The following is a 26,278-nucleotide window of genomic DNA, read 5'->3' as shown; positions in this document are numbered from 1 at the left end:
CAGCATCTTGCCTAGCACCCTACCACCAACCACCCTAGTCAATCTTGTCTTCAGCATCTTTTAGTTATTTGTTTGTTTGTTTATCTATTTATTATGAATACACTGTCGCTGTCTTCAGGCACACCAGAAGAGGGCATCAGATCCTACTACAGATGGTTATGAGCCACCATGTGGTTGCTGGGAATTGAACTCAGGACCTCTGGAAGAGCAGCCAGTTGCTCTTAACCACTGAGCCATCTCTCCAGCCCCTTCATCATCCTCTCTAACAACCACACACAATATCCCTGCCCCCTTCTTTCCTGGCCTCCTGCAGCTTGCCTGCCCAGCATCCCTGTCTAGCCTCCTGCCCAGCATCTCTGCCAACCTCTTGCTCAGCTTCCTGTCCAACATCCTTGCTCAGCCTTCTTTAAGTACTTACCTCTAACAAGAGCCTAGAGAGAAGACTGTCTATCCATCACAACCCTAGTACCTTGTCTCTCCTGGGAGTGGTTTGGGTGGGAGAGGAAGAGTCCCTGGCTGAACATGACCCTGGCTAATATACTATATTCTGCTCCCCAATGGTCTGCGCTGCAGCAAGACCTTACATCCCCAGACAGTTTAGCCAGATTGGTACTGCCTCATAGAGGCTGAGAACTGAGCAGGCCATCTGACTGCCGTTAGCCAGTGTCTCTGTCAGGCTCCCTCACCCTCTCCCAGGCACACTGGACTTTCCAGCCAGAGCCTTCCATCTCCACCCACTGAGGTGGGTACCCTCCCCACCTCTTCCTGAGAGGAGGAACCAAGGTAGAGAGGCAGAAATCCCAGCATCCCAGAGAGGCCATGACTCAGTAAGTTGGACAGTCCTCGAAGGCCTAACCTGTCCTTGAGGACAGGCCACCTTCACCCATCCCACTAAGGAGGACAATGGAGTTAGGCATTCCCTAGATGTGTGTGACCACAGAATCTCAACAGCAAGGCATGTCTCAGGAGAGGAACTCCTGCCATTTCTGCAGCCTACTGTACCCGGGGACCCTAGCTGGCATACCAGGCTCATCTCTTGCTTTTTCCATTTCTGACAGCTCCATGGTTTGTTTGTGTCTTATAAAAAAATGTAGTTTTGGATATGTGTGATGGCTCTAATCTGTCATCCTAGATCTCAGGAGACTGAGGCAGGAGGATTCCCCTGAGTTTAAGGCCAGGCTCAGCTATCTAGTGAGTTAAGGCAAGCCTAGAAGACAAGATGAGACTATCACAGTTCAACAAAATGGTCTGGGCACATGGTGGTGGCGCACGCCTCTGATCCCAGTGCTCAGGAGGCAGAGGCAGGCAGATCTCTTGAGTTCAAGGACAGCCTGGTCTACAGAGTGAGTTCCAGGACAGCCAGGGCTACACAGAGAAACCCTGTCTCAGAAAAAAAATAGATAAGTAAGTAGATAGATAGATAGATAGATAGATAGATAGATAGATAGATAGATAGATGGACAGACAAATGGGGAGAGGGAGAGGAGAGGAGAGGAGAGGAGAGGAGAGAGAGAGAGAGAGAGAGAGAGAGAGAGAGAGAGAGAGAGAGAGAGAGAGAGAGAAGCAGTGTTTGGGTGCCTGTGATAGAAAGAGGCCCAGCTTATTTGTCAGTGGTCAGTCACATCCTAGAACTGTATCCAGTCTTGTCTTGTGAGACCCAGAAACTTGTGCCCAGGACAAGCCATGACCACATCTGACCTGGCCATGGCCACTGGGGGGGTGTGGTCCCCCAGCAGGGACTCTTGGGACTAGGGGCAGTAGAGTTGGGACCAAGAGGGCATGCTGGTCTGACCTGCAGTACACGACAGACCCAAGACCTGAGGTTCTACCCTCAGCCAATGGGGCCTTTCTCCACACAGGTGTACAGCCTGGTGTAACCTGGCCCTGGCTCACTCCCTCAGCCTTTACTGGTCCTCATGCACCACAAGTGGACGGCCACCTTTGGCTCCAGGCCATCTCCTGGGAGGTAACCTGGAGGAGATGCTCCTACTATTGCTGCTTTCAATGTCAAAGGCCAAGGCCCAAGTGCCTTCTGGGGACAGTCTTGGGGACAGCCTCAGTGGCTGGCATCCTAGTTCCAAGATCGGGGGAGCATGGAGTGTCCTAGGCATGCCTTCGCTGAGAGTGACCCCGTCTCACTAGGATACCTACGGCGCCCAGCCTCCCTTTCCCAGGGCAGTCCCACGACCTTGCAGCCTGTCACTGGAGCCAATCACAGCTGACAATCACATGCCGCAAAGAGTCTGTGCTCTCTCCCCAGTGTGAATCCTGCCACTCACGAGTCCTCTGTCATCACAGGCCTTGGGGAGGGCAATACCATGTAGAGTCCAGACACATAGCAGACGCTGGCTCTGAAATGTTCTGAAGTTAGGCAGCCTGTCACTAACCAACCTGATCAGAGACGCCCAGAGCTCTGTCACCCACCACTCCAGGCTCAACACTTTGTCCCTTCGGGCCGTACATACACCTAAAACCTCCACTGTTGTCTACTAAGAGCCCCGGGCTCATTCAAGATAGATGCCCACATCTGCCTCTCCTGGGATAGACACCTGGCTTCCTCCCTGTTCCCATCCTTCTTCCCTCCCCCCCGTTCGTTCACCCCTTTGTTCTGCTTGGGCTCTCATTGGCCCACCCCTCTAGCCTCAGGGCCAGACATGGGAATCCGAAGCAAGGGGATTAAAGCTTCGAATGCCACAGGGGACACGCAAGGCCTGGGCTTAGGGATAATTTCCCTTCTCTGCAAAGGCCAGGCATTTAGTCCACATGGGCCAGGAGGGACGGGGAGCAGCCCAAGGGCAGATGGCCACCACAGAAGAGCAAGCTGTTGTCCCCAGCCTGAAGGAATTCCCTGAGACTAAAGAAGGCCACTGAGCTCCTACACCAACAGGTAGGAGGGGCGGAGGGGGGAGTGGGGGGGGGTCCAAGAAGGTATGTGGGCGCCCACCTTCAGCCTCGGGGGGTCTTCCCTCCTGCAGGACCTGGGGATCAAACTCGGGTCATCAGGCTTAATGGCTGCCGGCACCTATGTCTGCTAAGTCGTCTCTACCATCCCTTGTTGGGTTATTTTAAGTTAAAGATTACACATCCACCCATACTGGTGAAAGAGGGGCCAGCCAGTGCTGCAGCCCCAGTTTGCCTGCAGTGGTCTCTGCATGCTTCTCTCCTGGCTGGAGCTGGTGAGATGCTGACAGTGAGGAAGGAGCGCATTTCTTCTCTCTGCTGATTGGCAGTGCCCTGTGTGTGGGGTCATTTGTTGCACCGTCCGTTCACTCCTGGAGTTGAACTTAGAGGCTTTCTGAGTTCTTCCCCAGCAGGCACAGCCAGGGCTTATGTCACAGGGCTCTCTTCCAGGACTGCCTGTGCAGAGAGCTGAGAGCCCTCGGTGCTGGTGTCTCCTGGAGTTCTGGAGTGGCTTTCTGGGTTCCCACGTAGGCTTATCCACACAGGGGACAGGCCCAGCAGGACCTGTAAGTAGCCAGAGCAGCCACCTCTGACTCCCAAGAGGCCACTAGTGCCAGGTGCTCAGGGGTGACTTAGCACCTGCAGACCTTAAAAATAATTCTCAAGCTGAGCATGGTGGCTTACCCACCTGTCATCTCAGCATTCAAGAGCCTGACTCAGGAGGACTTCCATCAGCCTAGGCTGTGTGCTGAGTTCCAGGCCTACAAACAGTGGGACCCTTTCGCAAACACAAAACAGAACAGAGAGCTAGGAACATAGATCCCTTGGTAGAGTGTGTGTTCACCATTCAGGACGCCCTGGGCTCATACTCCAGCACCACAGAAACCAGGTGTGGTGGGACCCACCTCCACTCTTAGCACATGGGAGGTTGAAGCAGGAGGATTGCCTCAAATACAAGGTCAGCCATGGGCTGGTGAGATGGCTCAGTAGGTAAGAGCACCCGACTGCTCTTCTGAAGGTCCGGAGTTCAAATCCCAGCAACCACATGGTGGCTCACAACCATCTGTCACAAGATCTGATGCCCTCTTCTGGAGTGTCTGAAGACAGCTACAGTGTACTTAAATATAATAAATAAATAAATAAATCTTTAAAAAAAAAAAAAAAAAAAAAAGGTCAGCCAGGGCTATGCAGGACCAGGCCAGTCTGGCTATGCAGGACCATGCCCCAAACAAGAGTTTTTGTTATGTCCCCAAAACCAACCAAAGAAATGTCTTTCCAAGCACAGGAAATCAGAGAGAACACCTGAATATCAGCCTAGCACTCCCCAGACGATTGAGCGATTGGTTGATCAATTGTGTGCCTGTGTGTGTGTGTATGTGAGAGTGTGTGTGTGTGTGTGTGTGTGTGTGTATACAAAGTGACTGCATCCTCAGGGAAGTGCTTCTCAGATACCAGCAAACACCAACCCTGTCCCCTGCTCCAGCTGTGATGCCGCTGCTTGCCCGGCCACTCTGTTGCTCTGTCGGTTTAGTTGTAGTGGCTACAGTGTGAAAATTGCTCAGGGTTATCCCACAAAGCACTGCACAGCCAAGAGCTGCGCCCAGTCACCAGGTGACAAGGTAGGAGCCAAATCGGCCCAGATAGGAGAGTCCAGCAGCTCATACTGGCTCTTGGTCCCTGTGGTACTTACCAAGCCTGGCTTTATAAGGCCAGCTGCAAGCAGTAACTGTCACTAGGACACTGTAACTGTAACTGGCTGCTGCAGACACCAGCTTTGAGATGGAGGGAAGAGCTGTCTTGAAACAATGTTTCTAGTTATGATGTCCTTAGTGAGGATGTGCAGACAGACCTGGCTAAAGAAAGATGGTGGTCCAGTGAATGTCACCAGCTACTTAGGTTTGTTTTGTTTTGTTGAGACAGGGTCTCTTGTGACCCAGGCTGGCCTTGAGTTCTTGATCCTCCTGCCTCCACTTCTTGAATATGAGAATTACAGGCCTGTGCTACCATACCCAGCTTTTTTACTTTTGTTTTGGTTGGTTTGGTTTGGTTTTTATTTGTTTTCGGGAGGGGTCTTTGTTTTTTGCCAGGGGGGGGGGAATGATTTTTTTATTTATTTATTTATTTATTTATTTATTTATTTATTTATTTATTTTTTGGTATTTTCAGACAGAGCTTCTCTGTATAGCTGTGGCTGTCTTGGAATTTGCTCTGTAGACCAGGTTAGCCCCCAACTCACCGAGATCTGCCTGCCTCTGTCTCCCATGTGTCATGATTAAAGGCAGGCACCAGCAGCAGGTCCCCGGCCTCTTTTTACCCTTTAAATGTATCTTCTGGTAAATCTTAAATAGTGCCTGGAACTCTGTTAATCCTTTGCCTAACCAGTGCGATGCAGTCACAGTCGAAGCAGGGACCCCAGGAAAGTATCATAGACAGTGGATGGACAGACAGGTAGACAGACAGATGACCAAGTGCCAGCCATCTGAACTGAAGTGCTGAGTGGCCAAGGCCTGGCAGCTCCCTCTTGGCTCTCAGACTTCTAGACTGGGGTAATGAAGAATGGCAGCCTCTCCACTCTTCTCCTCACACTCCAGGAAGCCTCAAGTGCAGTCGCCCTGTGGGAGGGGACGCTAAGCCCCTGCCTGGCAGCCTAAGTCACCAGAGCCTCCTGTCCTGGGAATAGCTCCCTGCCCCCCATGCTTGCTGTTGCATGTGACACTCTCACCCCCCTGGCACCAACTCTCACACCCCTGGCACCATCCCCGGTGTGCTGGCCCAGAGCCTGGAGGGCAGAGCCGCTCTGTGAAGGGGGTGCAGGCGTCACCCTGAGTTCTCAGGGAGGAAAATGCCAGCACTGTAGTTGTCCCTGGGCATGATTCCCAGGACAGGGCAAGCAATGTCTGTACACCCTGGTGTCTGCTTTGAAGCAGCCGGGCCAGCACTTCACCTAGGTCTGGGCTGACACCCAGTTTGCCTGGGAAGGGATGCTCTCCACACACGCTGAGTTAGGAATACATGAAGTTGCCTAAGCTCCTGACCAGAGTCTGGAACAACGCACTTTGTACAGCTCAGGTCTGGGGGCACCGAGCCCCCCCCACTCCACCCCCATCATGCCTGGCCTAAGGAGGGTCAGACTTCTTCACAGGGGAATGTCCTGATCTGTTTGCTTTTTTTCCATAACTGGGAGTTTCATAGCAAGCGCTCTCCCTACCACTGAGCTGTAACCTCTGGTGTCTTTTTCACTTTTTAAATTTGAGATAGAATCCGGCTAAGTCGAATTCACTCCAGTCCTGAGCTCACACTGTAGCCCAGGAAGGCCTTGAACTTCCCATCCTCCTGCCTCAAACTCCTGAGTAGTTGAGATGACAGGACCTGGAAGCATTCGTAGCTTGGTACCCTGAGCTCACGGGTCCACAGTCTCCCGAGATCTTCCCAGATGCACCAGGCTGGATACGAGCTCTGGCCTGGGCTTGGGGACCATCAAGGCTTTCTTGTACCTGGTGCTCTGTGGAGGTGTGGCCAGGTGAAAGATGACATTGCTGTCCTTCAAGGACACCTTGGCATATGAGCAAGAAGACAGTGCTGTGGAGGCCATTCCCTCTCAGGTGGCAGAGCTCCCGTCCTTGTCACAACAGCCCAAGATTTCCCCAATTCTGACTTGAGCAATGTGAGTTTCTTAACTCCCAGAGGATCCTGTGGGCTGAAGGAGGCACAGGACTGACATCAGGAGCCAGCCTGATCCCACCACACCTAGCGGGCAGATCCTGTCACCACACGGAGCCACACATGAGCCTCTCTGAGAGAGTCACTTTCTCCACAGTCCCCACCCTGGCCTCACCCCTAAACTCCTTGCTTTGGGAAGCCCCCCCCCACAGAGCCTACCCACCTCCAACATTCAATACCATTTATTATGGGGCATCCTTTAGCGCTGATTTGAAGTCAATGTCAGTGGTTTCTGGAATTAGTTCAGTGTGGCCGTATGTGGCATTGACTTCATTTGCTTTTGGATGTCCTGATGTCAGGGAGATCAGATGTGATGTCAGGGAGATCGGATGTGACGTCAGGGAGTCTCGTGTCATGGACAAGCTTCAATCACTTCTATGTGACACTTTCTCGATATGCTAGAACCATGGTTTCTCGTGCTTCTAGCTGATCTGGGGGCAAATAGCACACCCTCAGTCTTAGGCCACGGAAGGGGGCGCAGGTGGAAGCCAGCAAGGGTTGCACCTTGGAGAAGCTTCCAGAACAGCTTCACACCCGCAGAGAGGTGGAACAGAGGCTCCCACCCTCCTCCCTTGTGGTGACTGAGGGACAGTCCCGAGGGACCTTCCACAGCAGGACAGGGAGAGCTTTGCCACTCTTTCTTGACACTGTAAGACACATTGCTTTGTTTCTTCTACTCTGGGATCTTCCCCCCACCCCTTAAAACTGTTGATTTAATTTTACATTTACTTATTGTGTGTCTCTGTGTGTACTGTATGCATGTGAACCACAGTGTGCATGTGAAGATCAGACGACATGTGGAACACAGGTTTTCTTCCATCTATCTGTAGGTGCCAGGGTTCAAACTCATGTCGTCTGGAGGAGTGGCAGACACCCTTACCTGCAGAGCCAACTCAATGGCCCCTTGATTTTATTTGATATGAATTCCGCTCCAGGACATAGAGATTATAAAAAAAAAAATACAAAAAGAGAGACATGTGTTCAAAACTAGCCAAGAACAAAGCAAAGAGATGGGCATGTGTCTGAGCACAAAGCCCTTGCCTGGCACGTGCCAAGGTTAGGACTCTCTGCCCACAGGAACTTTTTCTAGACAGGATCTCAGGTAGCCCAGGCTAGCTCAAATTCACTATGTAGGTGAGGATGACCTTGGGAACTTTTTCTAGACAAGATCTCAGGTAGCCCAGGTGGCCATAAATTCACTATGTAGTTGAGGATAACCTTGAACTCCTGGTCCTGCTGTCGTTGTTATCCCCCCTCCCCTGGGTGCTGGGAATGCAGTCATGTGTGGCTGGCTCCCCAGTGGGACATCTTATAGCCCCTAAGAGCTCACCTCTAAGTTGGCACACACCCCACTGCATTTCCAGACCTATTTCTCTTCCTGAATTCATCTCACTTGTACATCCAGGCCTCCCACACCGCTCAGCAAGTCCTGCAGAGGCTATGTAGAGTGCAGCCACCACCGACCATGGCTCCCGTTGCCTATGCTCTCTGGCCCTGGGCTGCCAGCCTGGCCTCCTGACAAGCTAATGAGGTTCTCATCTTTCCTGCCCTCCTCCTTAACTCCAATACCTGCTGCCTGCCCCTTCCACAAGTCAGCTTGGCGTCCCCATCCCATCTTGCTAGGCTTGGCCATGTGAGGGCTCTGTCTTGCTGGCCTAGTGGCTCCCAGAGGTGGAAGGCTTGCCTGACTGTTCTCCACGCTGCCAACACCATCCAGAGCCTTGACTTACAGAGGTGTGGGAAGCTGGGTCTGTAGTGAAGGAATGAGCCAAGAATGAGAGAGAGAGCCGGGCACACGCCTTTAATCCCAGCACTCAGGAGGCAGAGGCAGGCAGATTTCTGAGTTTGAGGTCAGCCTGGTCTACAAAGTGAGGTCCAGGACAGCCAGGGCTATACAGAGAAACCCTGTCTCAAAAAACAAAACAAACAACAACAACAAAAAAAAAAAAAAATGAGAGGGAGGGGAGGGGAGGCTTGAGCTCTTGACTGGGAATTGGGGGAGACCTGGTTCCTATGTGACCCTGAGGTGAGCTGGGTCTAAGAGCCCTGGGTATCTCTGCCTTTATCTCTCCCCCATACCTATCTTGCACCCTCCTCCAGGGCAGCTTTTGCCTCTCAGCTTCCTCCTCACACCCACTGTGCCCTCCTGCCTCCTCCTGACCAATGATACAGCTCTGCTGGAGGTTCTGGTAGCCCTCGTTGCGGTGGCCATTATATTAAACACGAGTAACTTTTATACCTTAAAGCCGCCCGTTATCAGTGCACAGTTCATTCATTTCTGTAAACTGACGCTCTCCCAGCCTGCTCGCTGCCCTTCCTCGATCTGTCTGCAGCCCTGGCAACCGCTAATCCGATTGCTGTCTCCGGATTTGCCTGCTCTGGACACTTCCTGTCAGTGGGATCACACACTCTGTGGCCTTCTGTGTCTGGCTTTTTCCCTGAGCACCATGGGGTTGCGGGGGGTGGGGGGTGGGGGGACAGGGAGGGTCATTCTGCTTTGGTTTTGAAGACATAGCCCAGGCTAGCTTTGGACTTAAGATCTTGTCTCTGCCCCTCACCCCAGTAGGGATCATGGGCGTGTTCTATACCCATCCGGTAGTATTTTGAGGTCTGTGTGCAGGGGAGTGTCGGCAGCCCAGTCCTCCCTCCCTGGTTGCCTGATAGTCACACATCTGGTTAGCAACTTGACACACCTGGGAAGACAGAACCTCAAGTGAGGAACTGCCTCCATCAGACTGGCCTGTGGGACATTTTGGGGATGATGTGGGAGGGCTCGGTCCACTGTGGGTGGTGCCACTCCTAGGCTGGTGGTTCTGGATGGTATGCGGAAGCAAGCTGAGCACACCATGATGAGCAAGCCAACAAGCAGCAGTCCTCTATGGTCTCCACATCAGTTCCTGCCTCGAGTTCCTGCCCTGACAGATGGACTATAAACTGTAAATTGAAATCAACCCTTCCCTCCCCCCCCAGTCACTTTTGGTCTTGATTTCTCGAAGCAAGTTAAGATAGCGCTCCAGGCCCGCCCGGCGTGGTGGCGCACACTTTCAGTCCCAGCACTTGGGAGGCAGAGGCAGGCGGATTTCTGAGTTCAAGGCCAGCCTGGTCTACAGAGTGAGTTCCAGGACAGCCAGGGCTACACAGAGAAACCCTGTCTCGGAAAAAAAAAAAAATTGCACTTCAGGGCTGGAGAGATGGCTCAGTGGTTAAGAGCACTGACTGCTCTTCCAGAAGTCCTGAGTTCAATTCCCAGCAACCACATGGTGGCTCACAACCATCCGGGAGGAGACCTGATGCCCTCTTCTGGTGTGTCTGAAGACTGGCAACAGTGTATTCATATATATATAATAGAAAAATAATTTTTTAAAAAATAAAAAAAATTTAAAAAGATAGCACTCCAAAGGTTGAATGGATGGTGACCATGGGTGGTCTCCATAGCAAGCTGCGTGATCAGGTTACCCAAGCACCCGTGTGAGTTAGCGTGGGCATTCTCTTTGGTAGAACCTAGAAGCATGAAGGAGCTGCTGATAAGCAAACTTCTGGCTCTTGAAGAATCTGCAGAACTGTTTCCCAAGAGATGGTGCCATATTCCCAGCAACCATCCCCACATCCTTACCAAATGTCTCTCTTTTTCCTTTTCATGTGTGTTTGTGTACATGTGGTGCGTGAGCACTCGCATGCTACAGCACGCACATGGAGGCCAGAGAGCAACTTTGGGGGAGCCAGTTCTCTCCTTCCACCATGTGTCCCCAGGGTCGTCGGGCTTGGCAGGAAGTGCCTCTACCCACTGAGTCATCTTCCCAGCCTTTGTTTTATTATTTTTAAGAAAGGAACGTCTCTGGCTGGTGAGATGGCTCAGCAGGTAAGAGCACTGACTGCTCTCCCAAAGGTCCTGAGTTCAAATCCCAGAAACCACATGGTGACTCATAACCACCCATAATGAGACCTGACGCCCTCTTCTGGTGTGTCTGAAGACAGCAACAGCGTACTTATGTATAATAATAAAGAAAAGAAAAACGTAGCCCAAGCTGACTTTAAATTACTGTTCTTTGTGACCCCAGCTCCTGAGTGCTGGGGTGGCAGTGTACCCACCCTCCCCATTTTATGGTTGACTTGTGTATGTTTGTACCGTATCCCTCAGGATGGCTCTGACCTCATCCTCACTGTGTGAGAGCATCTCCTCTGCCTGCTGCCATGTGAATCTATTCCTTGGAGTAGGGTCACCTCAAGCTTTCACCTCCTTAGTTGTTGCTGTCACTGGGTAGGGTTTGGGGTACAGGGGCTAGGACTGAAGGTCTCCTGTATGCTGAAGGCGCTCTGTCATCTGGTCCCCCTGCCTGCTCAGGGGGTGCATTACCCACTGAGCCATCCCACAACCTAGGCCTTCACTGGGTATTTGCCTTTAAAAAAAATCCTATATATATGCCTTTGTGTCTGTGTGCCACATGAATGTGGATGCTAACAGAGGCCAGAGGTGTCAGATGTCCTGGAGATAGACACAGGCCATTGTGAGCCACCTGCTATAGGTGCTGGGAATCACACTCAGGTCCTCTAGAAGAGCAACACCACTGCTTTTAACCACTGAACCTTCTCTCCAGATCCTCCTTGTTTTTCAGTTCTGAGAACTCTTTATATATTGTGGCACATGCCCTTTATCAGATAGATGATCTGCCAGCACTGAGTCCCAGCCTGTGGCTTTTCTTTCCATTTTCTTTTCTTCTGTTTTAATTGAAAAGGGGTTCTCCAGACAGTGTGTGTCATCAGGCTTTTCCCCTCCCCCAACTTCTCACAGATTCTCCCCATCCCTGCTTTAAAAAAAAAGTCAATTTTATTATTTAAAATTCTACATGGGCCGGGCGTGGTGGCACACGCCTTTAATCCCAGCACTCGGGAGGCAGAGGCAGGCAGATTTCTGAGTTTGAGGCCAGCCTGGTCTACAGAGTGAGTTCCAGGACAGCCAGGGGTACACAGATAAATCCTGTCTCAACAAAATAAAACAAATTAAAATTCTACATGGGTGTATGTATATGTCTACATGTGAATGCAGGTTCCTGTGGAGGCCAGAGACATCTGACCCCTGGAGCTGAGTCACAGACGGTTACAAGATACCTGATCGCCATTTCCCATGCCCCTTTCCATGTCCTTTATGGCATCTTCTAAAGGTTTCATTTGAGGACCTGCTCGTCAATTCTGTGGTTTTCTATTTGTTGAGGTCCTGGTTTTGTTGTCGTTGTTTGGTTGGGTTTTTGTTTGGTTGGTTTTTGTTGTTGTTGTTTTGGTTTTTTGAGACAGGGTCTCATGTAGCCTAGGCTAGCCTTGAACTCACTTTCTAGCTGAAGACTGAACTCCAGCCTTTACCTCCTGGATGCTGGGAAGAGTTTATTTGACTTACACTTCCACATTAGAGTTCATCTTACAAGGAAGCCAGGACAGGAACTCAGGCAGGGCAGGAACCCGGAGGCAGCTGATGCAGAGGCTGTGGAGGGATGCTGCTCACTGCCTTGCTTCCCATGGCTTGTTCAGCTTGCTTTCTTATAGAGCCCAGGACCAGCAGTCTAGGGATGGCTCCACCCACCATAGTCCAGGCCATGCCTCAATCACTAATCAAGAAAAATGTCCCTATTGACCTTGAACTCAGGGATCCACCTGTCTCTTGCTTCCAAGCATGGGGGTTAAAGGTGTGCTGATGTCCGCTGCACCCCCATGCAGGCCTTCCTCACCTCCCCACTTACACCCCTGCAGGAGGCTCCTGATGTGTAGCTAGCCAGGCCCTCGAGCTGAGTGCCCAGGGGCAGCAGAACAGCCAGCTGCCCCACGTTTCTGGGCTACCAGAGGAGCAGGCAGAGTACAGGATGGGGCTCCATGGTAACCAGGACTAACGAGAGGGACAGAGGGAAGGAAGAGGACTGGCCTGTGGGAAGCAGCAGTGGCCAGACTCCCAGTCTTCATCCTTCCTGGGTTGAACACACCCAGAACGTTCTCAGCCTTTTTCTATTCTGCCCCATCTACCATGACGGCCTCACCCCAGCCTCGAGGACTTCCTGATGCCCGTTTCTTGCTCCCCTTGGCCCTCAAAGCCTAACGCCAAGAAGGGTGGACATGCCTGACACGGGAAGAACTTGGGTAGTGTGGAACAGGACACAGGAAATTGCTCCTGAGGCTGATAATCCTTAGAGGTGAAGGGGGTGGGGTGGGAACAACTGTCCCACTGCCCATGCAGCTGGAAGGGGACCTGACTTCATAGCCCAGGACAGCACCCAGGGTGCCCAGCTTGCCCTAAAGCTCCAGGTGACTTCCTCAGGTGCCACCTGGTCTTCAGTGTCTCTGTAGCTGTTTCCCACAGCAGGGAGAGGGGACCCTCCTCCTCCTCCAGAACCCAGAATCCTCTGCAGAAGCTTCCAGAAGCTTCAATACCACCTCACCATAAAAGCAGCCACGCACCACGGCACAGCCCACAGCCTGGCTGCCTGATGGGCTTTTGACACTAGATTTCCAGGTCTCCCTTGTGGCCAGCTGTCACCAGGTGTCACTGGGCCTCTCTAGTCCTGCTGAGTCAAGCTCCGGGCTGGAGGAGGTTGAGGACATTACCACATCCATGTCACATACTTTTTCTTTTTCTGAGACCTTTTTCTTGTAGCCCAGGCTGACCCCGAATTTGACATGTAGCCCAGGCTGACTCTCTTGCCTCCATCCCCAGAGAGCTGGGAATCACAGTTCATCAGGTTCTGGTGATGGAACCCAGGGCATGCAAGTTAGGCAAGCACCCTACAAAGGAGCCACACCCACAGCCACAGTCCTGAGCTCCCCAGGTGATTCCTGCAGGTTGTGGCTCTGAGAGTAACTGGCAAATACTCAGGGGCTCTCGTATAAGGGTTATTGTAAGTCCAGAGGTAGTGTTGTGCTCCTAACATCAGGAGAGCATCAGGGGAGTGGGGAGGGACCTCACTGGGGGAGAAGGAGGGAGAGAGAAGCCATGGCCCAGAGGCTCAGCCCCAAGTTCTCAGAAGCTGTGAGAAGCGCCCACCTCAGTACAACAGGTGACAGGAGCATTGCCCCGTCTCCCATATGCACCTCCCCCCCCACACACCCATGACAGGTGTTCTCTCGCTAAGGACAGCTCAGGACTGACTGGAGGTGTTCAGTCAAGAAGCTGTGCTTGTTCTGTGCTTGTGACTCCTCTAAGCCAAGGTTCTCACAATGGCCATACATGAGAATAGCCATGTACCCTGGAGGGGTGATACAGGCACATGGGGACATTGAGGTCCCTTGCCATGTTGGCATTAGATCAGTACTAGTGGGAAAGAACAAATCCAACTTCTGGGGCAATTTGAAGCTGAGAAGACAGGCTGACATCCACCAGCATGGGCATTTGGCTAGCTCAGGTCCTTCGCCATCCAGAAAAACAATTCAAGGTCTCCTCTGGCTGCTATCTCCAGGGGCTCCCATACCTCCTTTGTCACCATCAGAGGAGACAGCCCTGCCCCTTTGCTCAGAGGGCAGAACCTGGACATAGGGCCATTGGCAGCTCAGGAAGTAGTTTGTTGGGATTCGTGGGAGGTGATGAACAGTTAAAAGGGATGTCGTCGGCCTTTGGAAGGTACCAGGGAACCCCTAAAGAAAATCGGGCATCAAGGGGAGGAAAAATTATGATCACATATGTGCACACATGTATGTGAAAGCATCTGTTCCGTGCCCCAGGGAAGGGGCAGGGTTGGGGGGAAGTGATGTAAGATGCTGTGTTGTGAAGCTGGAGACTACAGCAAGAGCCCTACTCCAGCCCCAAAGCACTTCTGCCCATCCCGGTTCACGCCTGGAGACAGACATGGCAGGCAGGCACAAAGTGCTGGCCCAGGAATGCCCGCTTCACATGAGGACCTGGGGCTCAAGCTGGGGCAGGTCCCATGCTGTCTGGGGAAGGTGGAACATGGGCTATCCTACCCACCTGTCCACTTCTGTTGGAATTCTGAAGAACATTTAATCCATTTCCTTTCTCTGTGGCCTTAACAAGCCAGGGTCTGAAACTTCACTGCATTTTTTTTTTTTTTTTTTTTTTTTTTAGTGATGATTCAAAGTAGGGGTGTGAGTACCTGTGTATCCACCGCAGGAATTCTACTTTCCTGCCCTGGACTCAGTTTCCCCTTATAATCATTCGGAAATATACACATCCCAGGGGTGTGGAGACCTGAGGCTGGTAGAGTGGTCACACACTAAAGGCTTGCAACAAAGAATTGAGCAAGGCAGGTGCGTGGGGCATTGAGGAGGGTCCCATGAGAGAGCCATTAGGACACAGGGCTGGAAGCCACACCTGGGTATTGAAAGGGTGTAGGTGTATGGCTCAATGGTGAATACTTGCTGGATGTATGGAGGAGGGGCATGGGGGAGCCATGACATCAAAAACATAAAACTAAAGATGGCTAGGCATTGGCCCCAAGCTTGCAATCCCAGAACTTGGGAGATAGGGGCCAGAGAATCAGGGTTCAAGGGCAGCCTGGGTGGACTACAAGAGACCCTATCTCAAATAATGATATAGGGAGTGGGGATGCGGCAGCTCGAGGCCTCTGAGTCTGCACCCTCAGGTCCTCTGCCAGCTGGGGTAGGCCGGGGGCACGTGGCCAGTCGAAATGCCATAACCCAGCAGCGGGGAAACCCGGGAGTCACAATGCCACCTGAACCTCCCAACTGCAGCGACGAACCGGAGGCGTTACCTCTGCATCTCTGCACAGGAGGCGGAGCCGGGCGCCCCTTTTCCTTCCACAGAGCCGGGGACAGCCGGCCGATGCCCAAACTTTGCCCGGTGCCCGGAGCGCGGCTGCGGTGGGGGGAGGGGGGCAGGGAGGTGAGGCGGCAGGGGTTGTGCCTGAGCCCTGGGCAGGCTGCGGGGCGGAGCGGCCCGGGCGGCACCGCCCTCCAGGTGCCGGGCGGGGGCCGAGGCAAGCGCCGCTGCAGGCAGAGCAGGCCGGGCCATGACCCCCGCGGCCCACGGCTGCAGGCGCGTCGCCTGGTGTCCCTCACGGCTGCCAGCGTCCGCGCCCAGAGCGCCCCAGGAAGCGGTGAGTGTGCGCGCGCCGTGCGCGCCACGGCGGACGCACCGGGTTTTGGCGACCTGGAATAGGGAGGGACCCAGGACGAGGGACCCCAGGATCGTGGAAATCTGGGACGAAGGGGACCCCGAGGTGGGGAATCCGAGGTGGTGGAGACCCGGTTGGGGAACCCGGGAGGGTAGGGAGCACGGGGTGGGGTGGAGACGGGGGAGAGGTGGCCTGTGGAGACCCCAAGGTGGTGGGGACTCCGGAGTGATGGGGGACCCTTTGGACCCTGGCGTCCCACAACTTCCTGTAGACTTCGCTGATCAGCTCGGCCTCCTCTGGCCGCGTGTCTGACATCGGGCGGGGGCGTGTCCCGCGCGTGGCAGCCTCAGGCCCCTCTTTGCACCCGGCCGGGTTGTCAGGTTGCCGAGCAGTCGGGCAAGGTGGGGGCAGGAGGCCTCGTGAGGAACCGCTTCCCTCCACCAAGTGTTTCCAATGTATTATTAATGAGCTGCCTCGCTTAGGGGCGCCCAGTACATCAAAGCAGCTTCGCGACCGCAAAGGGCGACCCGCTCGAAGCAGGCACTTCTCTTGGCAGGGCTGGCCCTGGCAGATCTGGGGAGGGCGCTTATTAAAAAGAGGACCCGCAGCTCCCCTTGGGGACTCTGAGGACAGGAAGGACTTCTGGCCTTTGCCAAGAGAACAGTGCAGCGTAATGTAGGAGTCGTTCCCGAGAGAGTAGAGAAATGTTAGCACTTGCCCTGTTTTACAGACAAGGAAACTGAGTCCCAGACTGCTTCTCCTGAGTGACAGACTCTGGTGTCTCTCTCCAGCCTGAGACACTTCTCTGGTTGTGCTAGCAGCAGAAAGCACCTCTTGCCTATCCAGATCCCTTTCCTAGTCAGGACACAATGTCGCCTGGTCCCCTTCGTGGTGCCCCCTCCCTCAGGTCTGGGTCCTCTGCACAGGAGAAAGGCTGTGTATTTATGGAAAGACTTAATCCCTCCACCAGCCCCAAGGCTGTGGAAAGCTGTGTCTAATCTGTCCCTGGAAGGCCTCAGCTGGTGGGCACACACTAGGCCGGAGTGTGCATCCCCTAGGGAGGTGTAGGTCACTCGGGAGACTTACAAAGCAACTCGTCCTCCTGGGCTGAGATGTGAGTGCTTAGCCAGCAGTTGGCCTGTGCCAGACCTGCTCCTGAGCTGGCTGTCTTCACACTCACACAACGCTCTAACCAAAGTTGCCTCTTGTCCCCATTTTAGAGGCAGGAAACTGAGGCAGGAAGGTTGATAAGTCCAGGTGTTAGCCCCTAAGGCAGCAGGAAATGGCTCTCACCTTGGGGGTTAGGAGGAGAAGCTAGGCCAGGCCTGTAAAATCATGGGAAATAAGCCCACCATAGAGACTAATAGGTGATAGCCCACTCAAGAGAAATCCACTTTGCGTGTCAATCTCCCCACATAGCCATGGTCTCCCGCTAGTAGCCACCAAAGTCACAGTATCCTTCTCCCTGTCCCTGGGCTCAATCATTCAGAAAGAGAAAATTGTTTAATTTCATTTTGTGTGCATGATTGTTTTGCTGGCATGTATGTCTGCCCCCTGCACATGCCTGGTGCCCTTTGAGGGCCTTGGAGCCTGTGGAGATGGAGTTACAGGTGGTTGTGAACCACCATGGGGTGCTGGGACCAGAATCCTGGTCCTCTGGAAGAGAAACGCTCTCAGCCACTGATGGACCCATCTTCTCCTCACACCATCCCACCCTCCCAAGTTCAAGCCTCACTGTTATAGGAAACATATGGATACTTTGTTGCGCTGTTATACTTTGTTGAGCCAGGGGCTTTATTGTTTAGCAGATGTTTTTAATGGAATGTAAGCAGCAAAGTGGAGCATAGATATTCCCAAGCGGCCCAGAGCAGGCAGCAGGCTGGTGGGAAGCCAGGGTTAGCCCCGGGTGGGGTCCCGGGTGGGGTTTCCACGATTGTTGGCCCTCTCTAGCTTCCCTGAGGCTCTCTGGTTGGCTGTCTGGTCTTGAGGGGAGGTACCCCAAGGCTAGCATCTATTCTCAGCATGGTGCTGGAGCTGGAATTGAAGGAATTCTAATCCTGCTGCACCAATCAAGTGACTTTGCTAAAGAAGGAAGAAACCCAGAGTCGGGTGTGCCCAGCCGGAAGCAGCTTCCCGTGGGAGCTTGGGAAACAGTTAACAGACCAGGTTGCCCTGCCCTGCCTCCCCCAGCCTCTCGCACACCTAACAAACAGTCACATTTCTCCATTCTGACTGCCCCTGCCCAGCCTGCTTCTTAAAGGATGGCTTTGTTAAGGAGGTGGGGCAAAGTGCCACTGTGAGTCAGGTTCTCTTGGCTGGCAGAGGGCACTGGGCAGAGACCACGGTGAGGGGTGCTCCCAGCCTAACTGCCTGCTATTCAGTCTTCCACTCGACGACAGCTGATACCGCCCTCAGGACTATGGCTAACGTAGCCAAGGTTCCATAGGAGGAACCAAAAGAGGGTCTATCTCAGGCCAACTACAGCTTCATACTGAATCACACAGGATGTACGTTTCCCACCCGGGACCCAGGCATCCTGCCTTCAGTCTGGAGTCTGACACTTCATCCCTCAGCAGCTCTGGATTTCTGTGGCCCTGGAGCCCAATCCCCTCTCCACCCCCCCCACCCCCAGGCCAATGCCTGCCTTCGAAAGCAGGTGCACATCATGATGAAGTCTGACTTTTTTTTTTTTTCTGAGTGTTGCAAACCTGTGGAAGGCAGGTGGAGAAGTGACTTCCGATGTAATTAGTCTGCAAGGCCCAGAGAAGCCCTCGCTGCCCTCTTTCCCAGGTTCCTCTCAGAGCCTTGGCCTTGGGTGAGCCATCTCTTCCTCACCCCTGCTCAGGAGGGAGTAGACCCTGCAAGAGGAAGTAGGTCTGCCTGCTTGTCACTGGGGAGGATCTGGGGACCATTTGGTGATGAGGTTTTATGTCTCCCAGCCCATTGTTCTGAAGGGACTGTAAACAGAGCCCAGTTTCTTCTAGGGAAGCTCTTCACCCTACAAAGGTGTAAACTGAGAGACTTCAGGCCCAGGTCCCCTCCTGCTCTTCAGGACAACAAGCAGTCAGTCTGTCCCTTCCCTCTGCGTGCTTGCTGCCACTGCACTAACTGAACCGAGAACAGGGCTGAGGGATGGGTGACCTGTGACCCCACACCTCAGTAAGAGGAGGAGGGAGTTCTCTTGAGACCAGGTCTCACTTGGCCCACTCGGGCCTCAAGCTCCCTATGGAGCTGGTGCTAGCGCTCAATTCCTTATCATCGTGGAGCCTGTGGGCTTACAAGGGTATCTATGCATGTCTATCTATGCGTGCTTTTGCATGTGTGTGGGCAGACATGCGTGGGGGGGGGGGAATCCATAGACATGTGCGTGCACGGGCACATGGATGCCTGAGGTAGATGTCAAGAGTCTTCCATTGTTCTTCAGCTTCATTCATCAAGGCAGGATCTCTCAATCAAAGTCAGAGCTTACGGATGTGCTGGCCAGCTGGCTCCGAGGCTCCCTAGCCTCTGCTCTGAGCCCGGTGGGGATCTGAACCCTGCTCCCTCCCCTGTCCCCCCCACTCAGCCTCAAAGCAGGTCCCACTCAAAGCCGCTCTTCTCCCTCACCCCCCCTCCCACCACCCCTACCCCCTTGACTCCTTTTCTGGGACATCCTAGACAAAGACATCAACACCCTCACTGTTCTGTGCTCTGTTCTGTGCTCTGTGGGGTGGCTGGGACCAACTCCCAACTGACAGGACAGGAGGAGCCAGGCTCCGAAGTGGGAGTGTGCACCCGTGTGCCCCTTTGCAGTGAATGGACCCCTGCTGAGCTGACTGACAAGCTGGGCTTAGGGGGATCCTGATCTCAAGTGTTGGGCTTACAGGCGGTGCCTGCAGGGCAAGCACTCCTCCACTCTCACATCTCCTTAGGGATGCCACCTTCACAACCCTCCTCACCCACGTTCTCCTGACCTTCCTACCACGCTTTCCTTAGAACTCAAGGAACTGATCAATATGAGCCCCGGGTTTTAAGATACCCTGTTCCGCCCACCCTGCCGCTGTGGGTGTCTCCTGTCTGTCGGTTTGACACTTGCAGAGCCAAGCGTCCTGTCTGCCTGTGTTAACCAAACAGCAATTGCTCCAGACTTGGAGAACCTGTATGTGTGTACTGGGGTGACTCACATGAGCCTGGCAGGGGGCTGTATCAACAAAACCCACCCCAGCATGGGTGTCAGCTCTTAAAAGCTGGTGGCGCACGCCTTTAATCCCAGTACTCAGGAGGCAGAGGCAGGCGGATTTCTGAGTTCGAGACCAGCCTGGTCTACAAAGTGAGTTCCAGGACAGCCAGGGCTATACAGAGAAACCCTGTCTTGAAAAACAAAAGCAAGCAAACAAACAAACAAAAGCTGGGATGCATGTGGCTGGAGAGGGTTAGAGGTTAAGAGCACTGATTGTTCTTCCAGAGGTCCTGCGTTCAATTCCCAGCAACCACATGGTGGCTCACAACTGCCTGTAATGGAAAGCCCCAGAGCCTGGTGCAAAGCAGTCCTTCCCACTTACATGTCCTGGGGGAAGGAGGGACCTTGGGAATCTGGTGGGTTTGGGGTACTTCCTGAGACTTCTACATTTCCTGAGTGTTAAGGAGCCTCCCTCTGGGTCCGCACAACACCAGGCTGCTGGCCACTAAAGTGACCCACTTTGGGGAAGGTCACAGCACCCTTCATATCCTAGCCCACCCAGCCAGGCACAGAACCCTGATTCTCCTATCTCAGGTCTGCTGAGTCCTGTGGGCTGAGGCTGACCCCAGATCCCAGCTCTGTGGCTCCCAGGAAGCGGGGTGGCCTTGCAAAAGAAGGCGTCAAAGGTGGAGTGAAGATGGCTCCCCCTCCCCCGCCTCCTGCTCATATTGATCAGTTCCTTGAGTTCTAAGGAAAACATGGTAGGAAGGTCAGGAGAACGTGGGTGAGAACTTTTCTAATTCTCCATGGACTAGGGACACAGCCTGGTATAGTTCAATCCATTCCAAGAATGCGGCTCAGTGGTATAGCAGCTATGCCTGCTATGCACAAGGTCCCCCATTCACTCCCCAGCATCACAGGTAGACGGGTCAGTGACTAGAAACCCTGAAAATCAGCAGGGCAGGGGTTGTGGTAATGGAAAGGTTACCCGCAATGGTAGGTGTCACCGGGTCCCCACCTTCTGAGGCCCTTACAACAGTTGCTTCCATGCCCTTAACCCTGACCAACCTCACCTGAACTTTCCTGGACAGCAGCCCTCTGCCCTTCGGCACAGTATTCAGCCCAGATGTGGTCAGCAGGCACTGTGACCTCACAGCCAGCTTGTCTCAGCACCCCTTCCTGTTGTGTGCCCAGCTGGCCAAGTAGGGGCTTGGCCACATGGGCCAGTACAATGCCATTCCCCTGTCCTCTCTGAGTCCTCTCCTCTCTTCACAGGCCCGCAGAGGCGACGCCATGGGGCTGAAGCCCTCGTGTCTGAAAGGTAAGGCAGACTGTGGGGTTGGGGGCTGGGCTGGGGTGGAGATCGGACAGGGAGACCCAGAGGCCTGGGGCGCTGGCCTAAACTGATGGGTTACGTGTTAAGGCAGTCCGCGTATACAGTCGGATGCTATAAGTGCTGGCTGTGCTCCTGTGACCCCCACTCCTCCAGTCCTTCCTTCACCAGAGGTCAGTACCCCAGGGCTTTAACTTCCTCCTTAGAGGGAAAAGTCCCGGAAAAGAGGGTACCTGGTGAGGGGAAGCCAGGCATGGCTCTGGGAGTTGTCTTCCAGGACACTCTGGATGACTGTCATCGCGTGGGCAAAAGGTCAGCTTGGCTAGTTCTGTGTTAGAAAGCACAAGAAGAGCACAGAGTCAGAGGGTTGAGTAGAGGTGGCTCAGATCTCTGGTCTTTTTGTTTTTTTAAAGATGTATTTATTTATTTTATTTTTGTGAGTACACTGTCGCTGTACAGATGGTTGTGAGCCTTCATGTGGTTGTTGGGAATTGAATTTTTAGGACCTCTGCTTGCTCTGGTCAGAACCCACTTGCTCAGTCCCTGCTCGCTCCAGCCCAAAGATTTATTGATTATTATACATAAGTACACTGTAGCTGACTTCAGGCGCGCCAGTAGAGGGCGTCAGATCTCGTTACAGGTGGTTGAGAGCCACCATGTGGTTGCTAGGATTTGAACTCAGGACCTTCGGGAGAGTGGTCTGCGCTCTTAGCCGCTGAGCCATCTCGCCGGCCCCTCCCCCCCCCCAGATCTCTGTTCTGATATCCAGAAGGAACCCAAGGCACCACAGCCCCCATGAAAGACACCCAACGCCTTCTGAGGTCCCCCTGTGGCACAGGCATGGTCCCTACCCTTACCTCTGAGCCTTGAGGTCCAGACCCGCCCTGGACAGCCCTGCTGGTACCCCAGGCACAGCGTAAGTGCGCGTCATCATTTGGCCTGGCGAGGGCGCCATCTGTCCCTGTAGCTCTCACAGGCTGCGGGGCCATGCCACGCTTACCCCTCACTGTCCGCTGTGTATTCTGATGGCTGATGCCAAACACAAACTCACTATACCCCACGTGCTCAGCCACTGGCCTGACAGACACCAGGTTCTCCTCCCTGCCCGCCCCAGGCTCCTCTCCTCAGCCTTAGTTCTGGGTTCCCCAACCTGCCCAAGGCTCTGGAGACCTGACCAGTGGCCTTGATTTCCTTGTCCATAAAGTGGGATCGTGACAGGCTGTGGGTGTTCAGGAGTACCAGGCTCCCAGCCCTCAGACCACCCCTGGGGTACAGCTCGTGTGGTTATACCTAAGACCTTCTGCTCCCTGGGCCTTCCAGCCCTTTCTCTGAGGTCTTTGGAGACCTAAGGTCTCTGGGTATAGGCTAAAGCATTCATCGGTTGCGGTTAACATGAACAAGATGAGCTAGACCCTGATGGCACACTCTTCTAATCCCAGTCCCTGGGACACAGAGGCAGGTAGATCTCTGAATTGGAGGCCAGCCTGGTCTACAGAGTGAGTTCCAGGTCAGCCAGAGCTACACAGAGAAAAAAAAAAAAGATCTCAAAAAAAAAACAAACAAAACAAACAAAAATAGCAAAAAAGCATAAATAAGCCAGGCGTGGTGGTGCACGCCTTTAATCCCAACATCCGGGAGGCAGAGGCAGGCAGATTTCTGAGTTCAAGGCTAGCCTGGTCTACAAAGTGAGTTCCAGGACAGCCAGGGCTATACAGAGAAACCCTGTCTTGAAAAACCAAAATAAAAAAGGCATAAACAAGATGAACTTCTAGGAAGACAGAGTGAATCTCTGCCCCTCCCCCACCCTCCCCTCTGCACATACCCCCTGCTCCCAAGAGAAATGAAGAGGATGGGAAGGAGTGGATGGCCATGTCTCCTGAGCTTTCTCTCACTTTGTGTGGGGCGGGGCAGGTTTAAGACAGCACCCCATTGGCCCAACTGAGGTCTCATGCCTTGGCCTGGGCAGGTGGGGCATCTTGACTGACAGCTCCACCAAGGGGGCTAGCAACAGGAGTACCTGCGAGGCTTGCAATATGGCCCGGATGTTGGAGGAGCCCTTACTGCACTCAAGGGCTGCCTGTCTCTGGGACTCATGGGGAGCAGGTGAATGAGTGCCCACATGTGGAAGTGGCTGAACGTGGGACAGCTGGTGGCAGAGGGGTTAAAGTCTAAGTGGGCCCTTCTTTTGCTGTGGCTGTGAGTCTTAGCCTCACCATGGCTGTGGGCCCCTCCCCGTTATGTTGATGGCTCTTCTGCTCACCATGGCAGTGAATCCTCCCCTCTACTGCGCCCAGTGCAAACAAAGCCTGTGATGTCACTTTTCTGTAACCATCCAGAACAGACATAACCTTCACCCTGAGGACCAGCAAGGGCACAGTTTATTATAGAATATCACTGTGGGCCACTGCCCCCTGTCGGGACATCTTACCTCTCTACATTGCCAACAACTCTGATGCCTTGTGCACGTGGACCCCAGGCTTCTAAGAGATTCTCACACATCATTCTCACACTCTTTCGCCTGGCTGTGTTCACCGGGCATTGCAGTTTCCCGGCTCAGCGTGTTGTGGCATGTGCCTCTGTGTGGAAGGATTAGATGACGTCCGTAGTGTGGATTTTCAGTCGGCTTCATGTTACTGCCACAAAACACCTGAGATAAACAGCTTACAAAGACGAAAGGTTTATCATGGCTCAAGTTGTTCCATTCTCGGGCCCGTGGGAACAAACAGGTGTGATTGTGTTTGGTGAGTGTTAAGAATGAGATGCTGCGCTCATAACATTTAGGAAATTAGAAAGGTGGGGTCATGGGATGGCCAGTTGGCTCAGTGGATAAGAGCACTGACTGCTTTCCCGAAGATCCTGAGTTCAAATCCCAGCAACCACATGGTGGCTCACAACCACCCGTAATGAGATCTGACTCCCTCTTCTGGTGTGTCTGAAGACAGCTACAGTGTACTTATTTATAATAATAAATAAATCTTTGGGCTGGAGTGAGCAGGGACTCAGCAAGAAGGGTTGACCAGAGTGAGCAGAGGACCTAAATTCAATTCCCAATAGCCACATGAGGGCTCACAACCACCTGTACAGCTACAGTGTACTCATATACATAAATAAATCTTGAAAAAAAATAAAAAAGAAAGAAAGAAAGGTTGGGCCAGAGGTCAGGGTCTTAGTATATCCCTCAAGAGCATGTCCTCAATGGCATAACTTCCCACTGGGCTTGCTTTTTACAAATGTCCCAATGGGCTGGGGACCAGGACTGTGACACATGGACCTTATGGGATACTTAAGATCTTACTAGGCATATACATGTAATCCCACTACTTGTGAGGCTGAGGCAGGAGGATTTCTGCAAGTTTGTAGCCAGCCTGGGCAATATAGTGAGTCCCAGGCCAGTCTGGGCTGTACTGTCACCCTAGTAAGAAAGCAATAGACCCATCCATGGTCAGGATGGGATGTGTTTTATTTTTCTCCCATCTGTCAACGAGGATGTCTGAGATAGTTCAACCCCAGGACACAGACCAGTTCTCCAACAGGACACACCTCCACCCCACACTACCACAAGCCTAAAAGCCACATTGCACCAAGGGCCCCTGGGGCAGGAACTTTGTAAAGGACCCTTCGAGGCAGTACCTCGTGTACAATTTTCATTGTGTGCTTTGGGTGTGTTAGACTTGCCCTGCCCTATGTCACTCAGCCTTGGTCCCTGGAGGTGATGAAGCCATTCCACAGAGGTCTGGGAGTGACTCAGGTCATGGACTGACAGACAGAGGACCCCGAGACTCCTCACTGTGTACTTGTATCAAGCCCCAAGGCTGACCCCACCAGCCTAACCCAGCCCCTCCTCCACCACTGTGGAGTCTGCGCGCGCGCTCTCTCTCTCTCTCTCTCTCTCTCTCTCTCTCTCTCTCTCTCACACACACACACACACACACACACACACATGCACAGGACACACAGCCTAGTCACAACTCAGTTTTCTGTGTGGCTGGCTCCAGTGTAGCCACAGGTGTGGCTCAGTGTAGTACTGTGTGCTCTGTTTTGTTTCCTTGAGACACTGTCTCTACATGTAGCCCAGGATAGCTTCAAGCTCTATATAGCCAAGGATAACCTTGTGTCTATACTGTTGCTTTGGTAGGTAAGTCATATAGGATATTTTGGCTTTGTGATGGTGATGATGATGATGATGTTGATGTTGGTGGTGGTTTATTTGGATTAAACCCCAGGGATCTGAATGGTAAATGACAGTAAATTGTTAAGTTTTACTTGGTGTAGCCTGGGAAAGGCTCTTTTCTGTGAATTCTGTATAGATGAAGTCATTTGTCTCCAAGACAAGGAAGGTAAAGCCCAGGGAGGGAGTCCAGTGTGTGACTCTGGGCTCAGAGTTCTCAGGGAAAATCGAGACATCCTCCACCCAGCCACACTGTGGGCCGAGTACCCTCTAGAGAGTTCTACGGAGTTCCACAGGGAGATTCTGGTGAGGGCTCACTGAGAGTATCAGCCCCTTAGAGGACGGCGCCCTCAGAAATTTGCAGCTGTTATGGTGACAGTCTCTGGAGAAGAAGGATCGTGAGCCAGGGGTTAGCCTGGGCTATGCAGTGAAATCCTATGGAAAAAAACCAATCAATCAATCAATAAATAAGTAAATAAATAAAGTCTGGGCTGGTGAGATAGCTTAGCAATTGAGAGCACTTGTTCTAACAACCGCTTTCCAACTGGTTTGGATTCCCAGTACTCATATGGTGGCTCACAATTGTCCCTAACTCCAGTTCCAGGGGTCCAACATCGTCTTCTAACCTCTGGCAGCACAGATGTACCCAAAAGCAAAACACTCATACCCATAAAATAGACAAATAATTCATACAGATAAAATATACAATTACTCTTTTTTGGTTCTGTTTGGGTTTTTTCCCTTGCCTGAGGCCAGGCCATAAACAACCTGTGACAGGCAAGGTAAGACTTAGACATACATTTGGGACTTTCTTGGATTTGGGGATTTTTGTTTTGTTTGTTTTGTTTTTTTGAGACAGGGTTTCTCTGTGTAGCCCTGGCTGTCCTGGAACTCACTTTGTAGACCAGGCTGGCCTCGAACTCAGAAATCCA

At 52.8% G+C, this 26,278-nt stretch overlaps 1 protein-coding gene across 1 annotated transcript in view; it reads left to right on the top strand.

The window, feature by feature from the left end:
• Positions 1–15,551: 15,551 nt before the first annotated feature.
• The window catches only part of C20H16orf74 (chromosome 20 C16orf74 homolog), a 28,452-nt gene continuing 17,725 nt past the window's right edge, over positions 15,552–26,278 (top strand). The window contains exons 1-2 of the mRNA XM_021220493.2: positions 15,552–15,668; positions 21,121–21,166. Of these exons, the coding sequence (XP_021076152.1) occupies positions 15,582–15,668; positions 21,121–21,166 (133 nt within the window). The 5' untranslated portion in view covers positions 15,552–15,581. The remainder of the gene's footprint in view (positions 15,669–21,120; positions 21,167–26,278) is intronic.

The sequence above is a fragment of the Mus pahari genome, chromosome 20 (assembly GCF_900095145.1).
Source record: "Mus pahari chromosome 20, PAHARI_EIJ_v1.1, whole genome shotgun sequence".
In the NCBI taxonomy this organism is placed as follows: Eukaryota; Metazoa; Chordata; class Mammalia; order Rodentia; family Muridae; genus Mus; species Mus pahari.
Note: the sequence above shows the minus strand (reverse complement) of the source record. Positions and strands in the feature narration are given on the sequence as shown.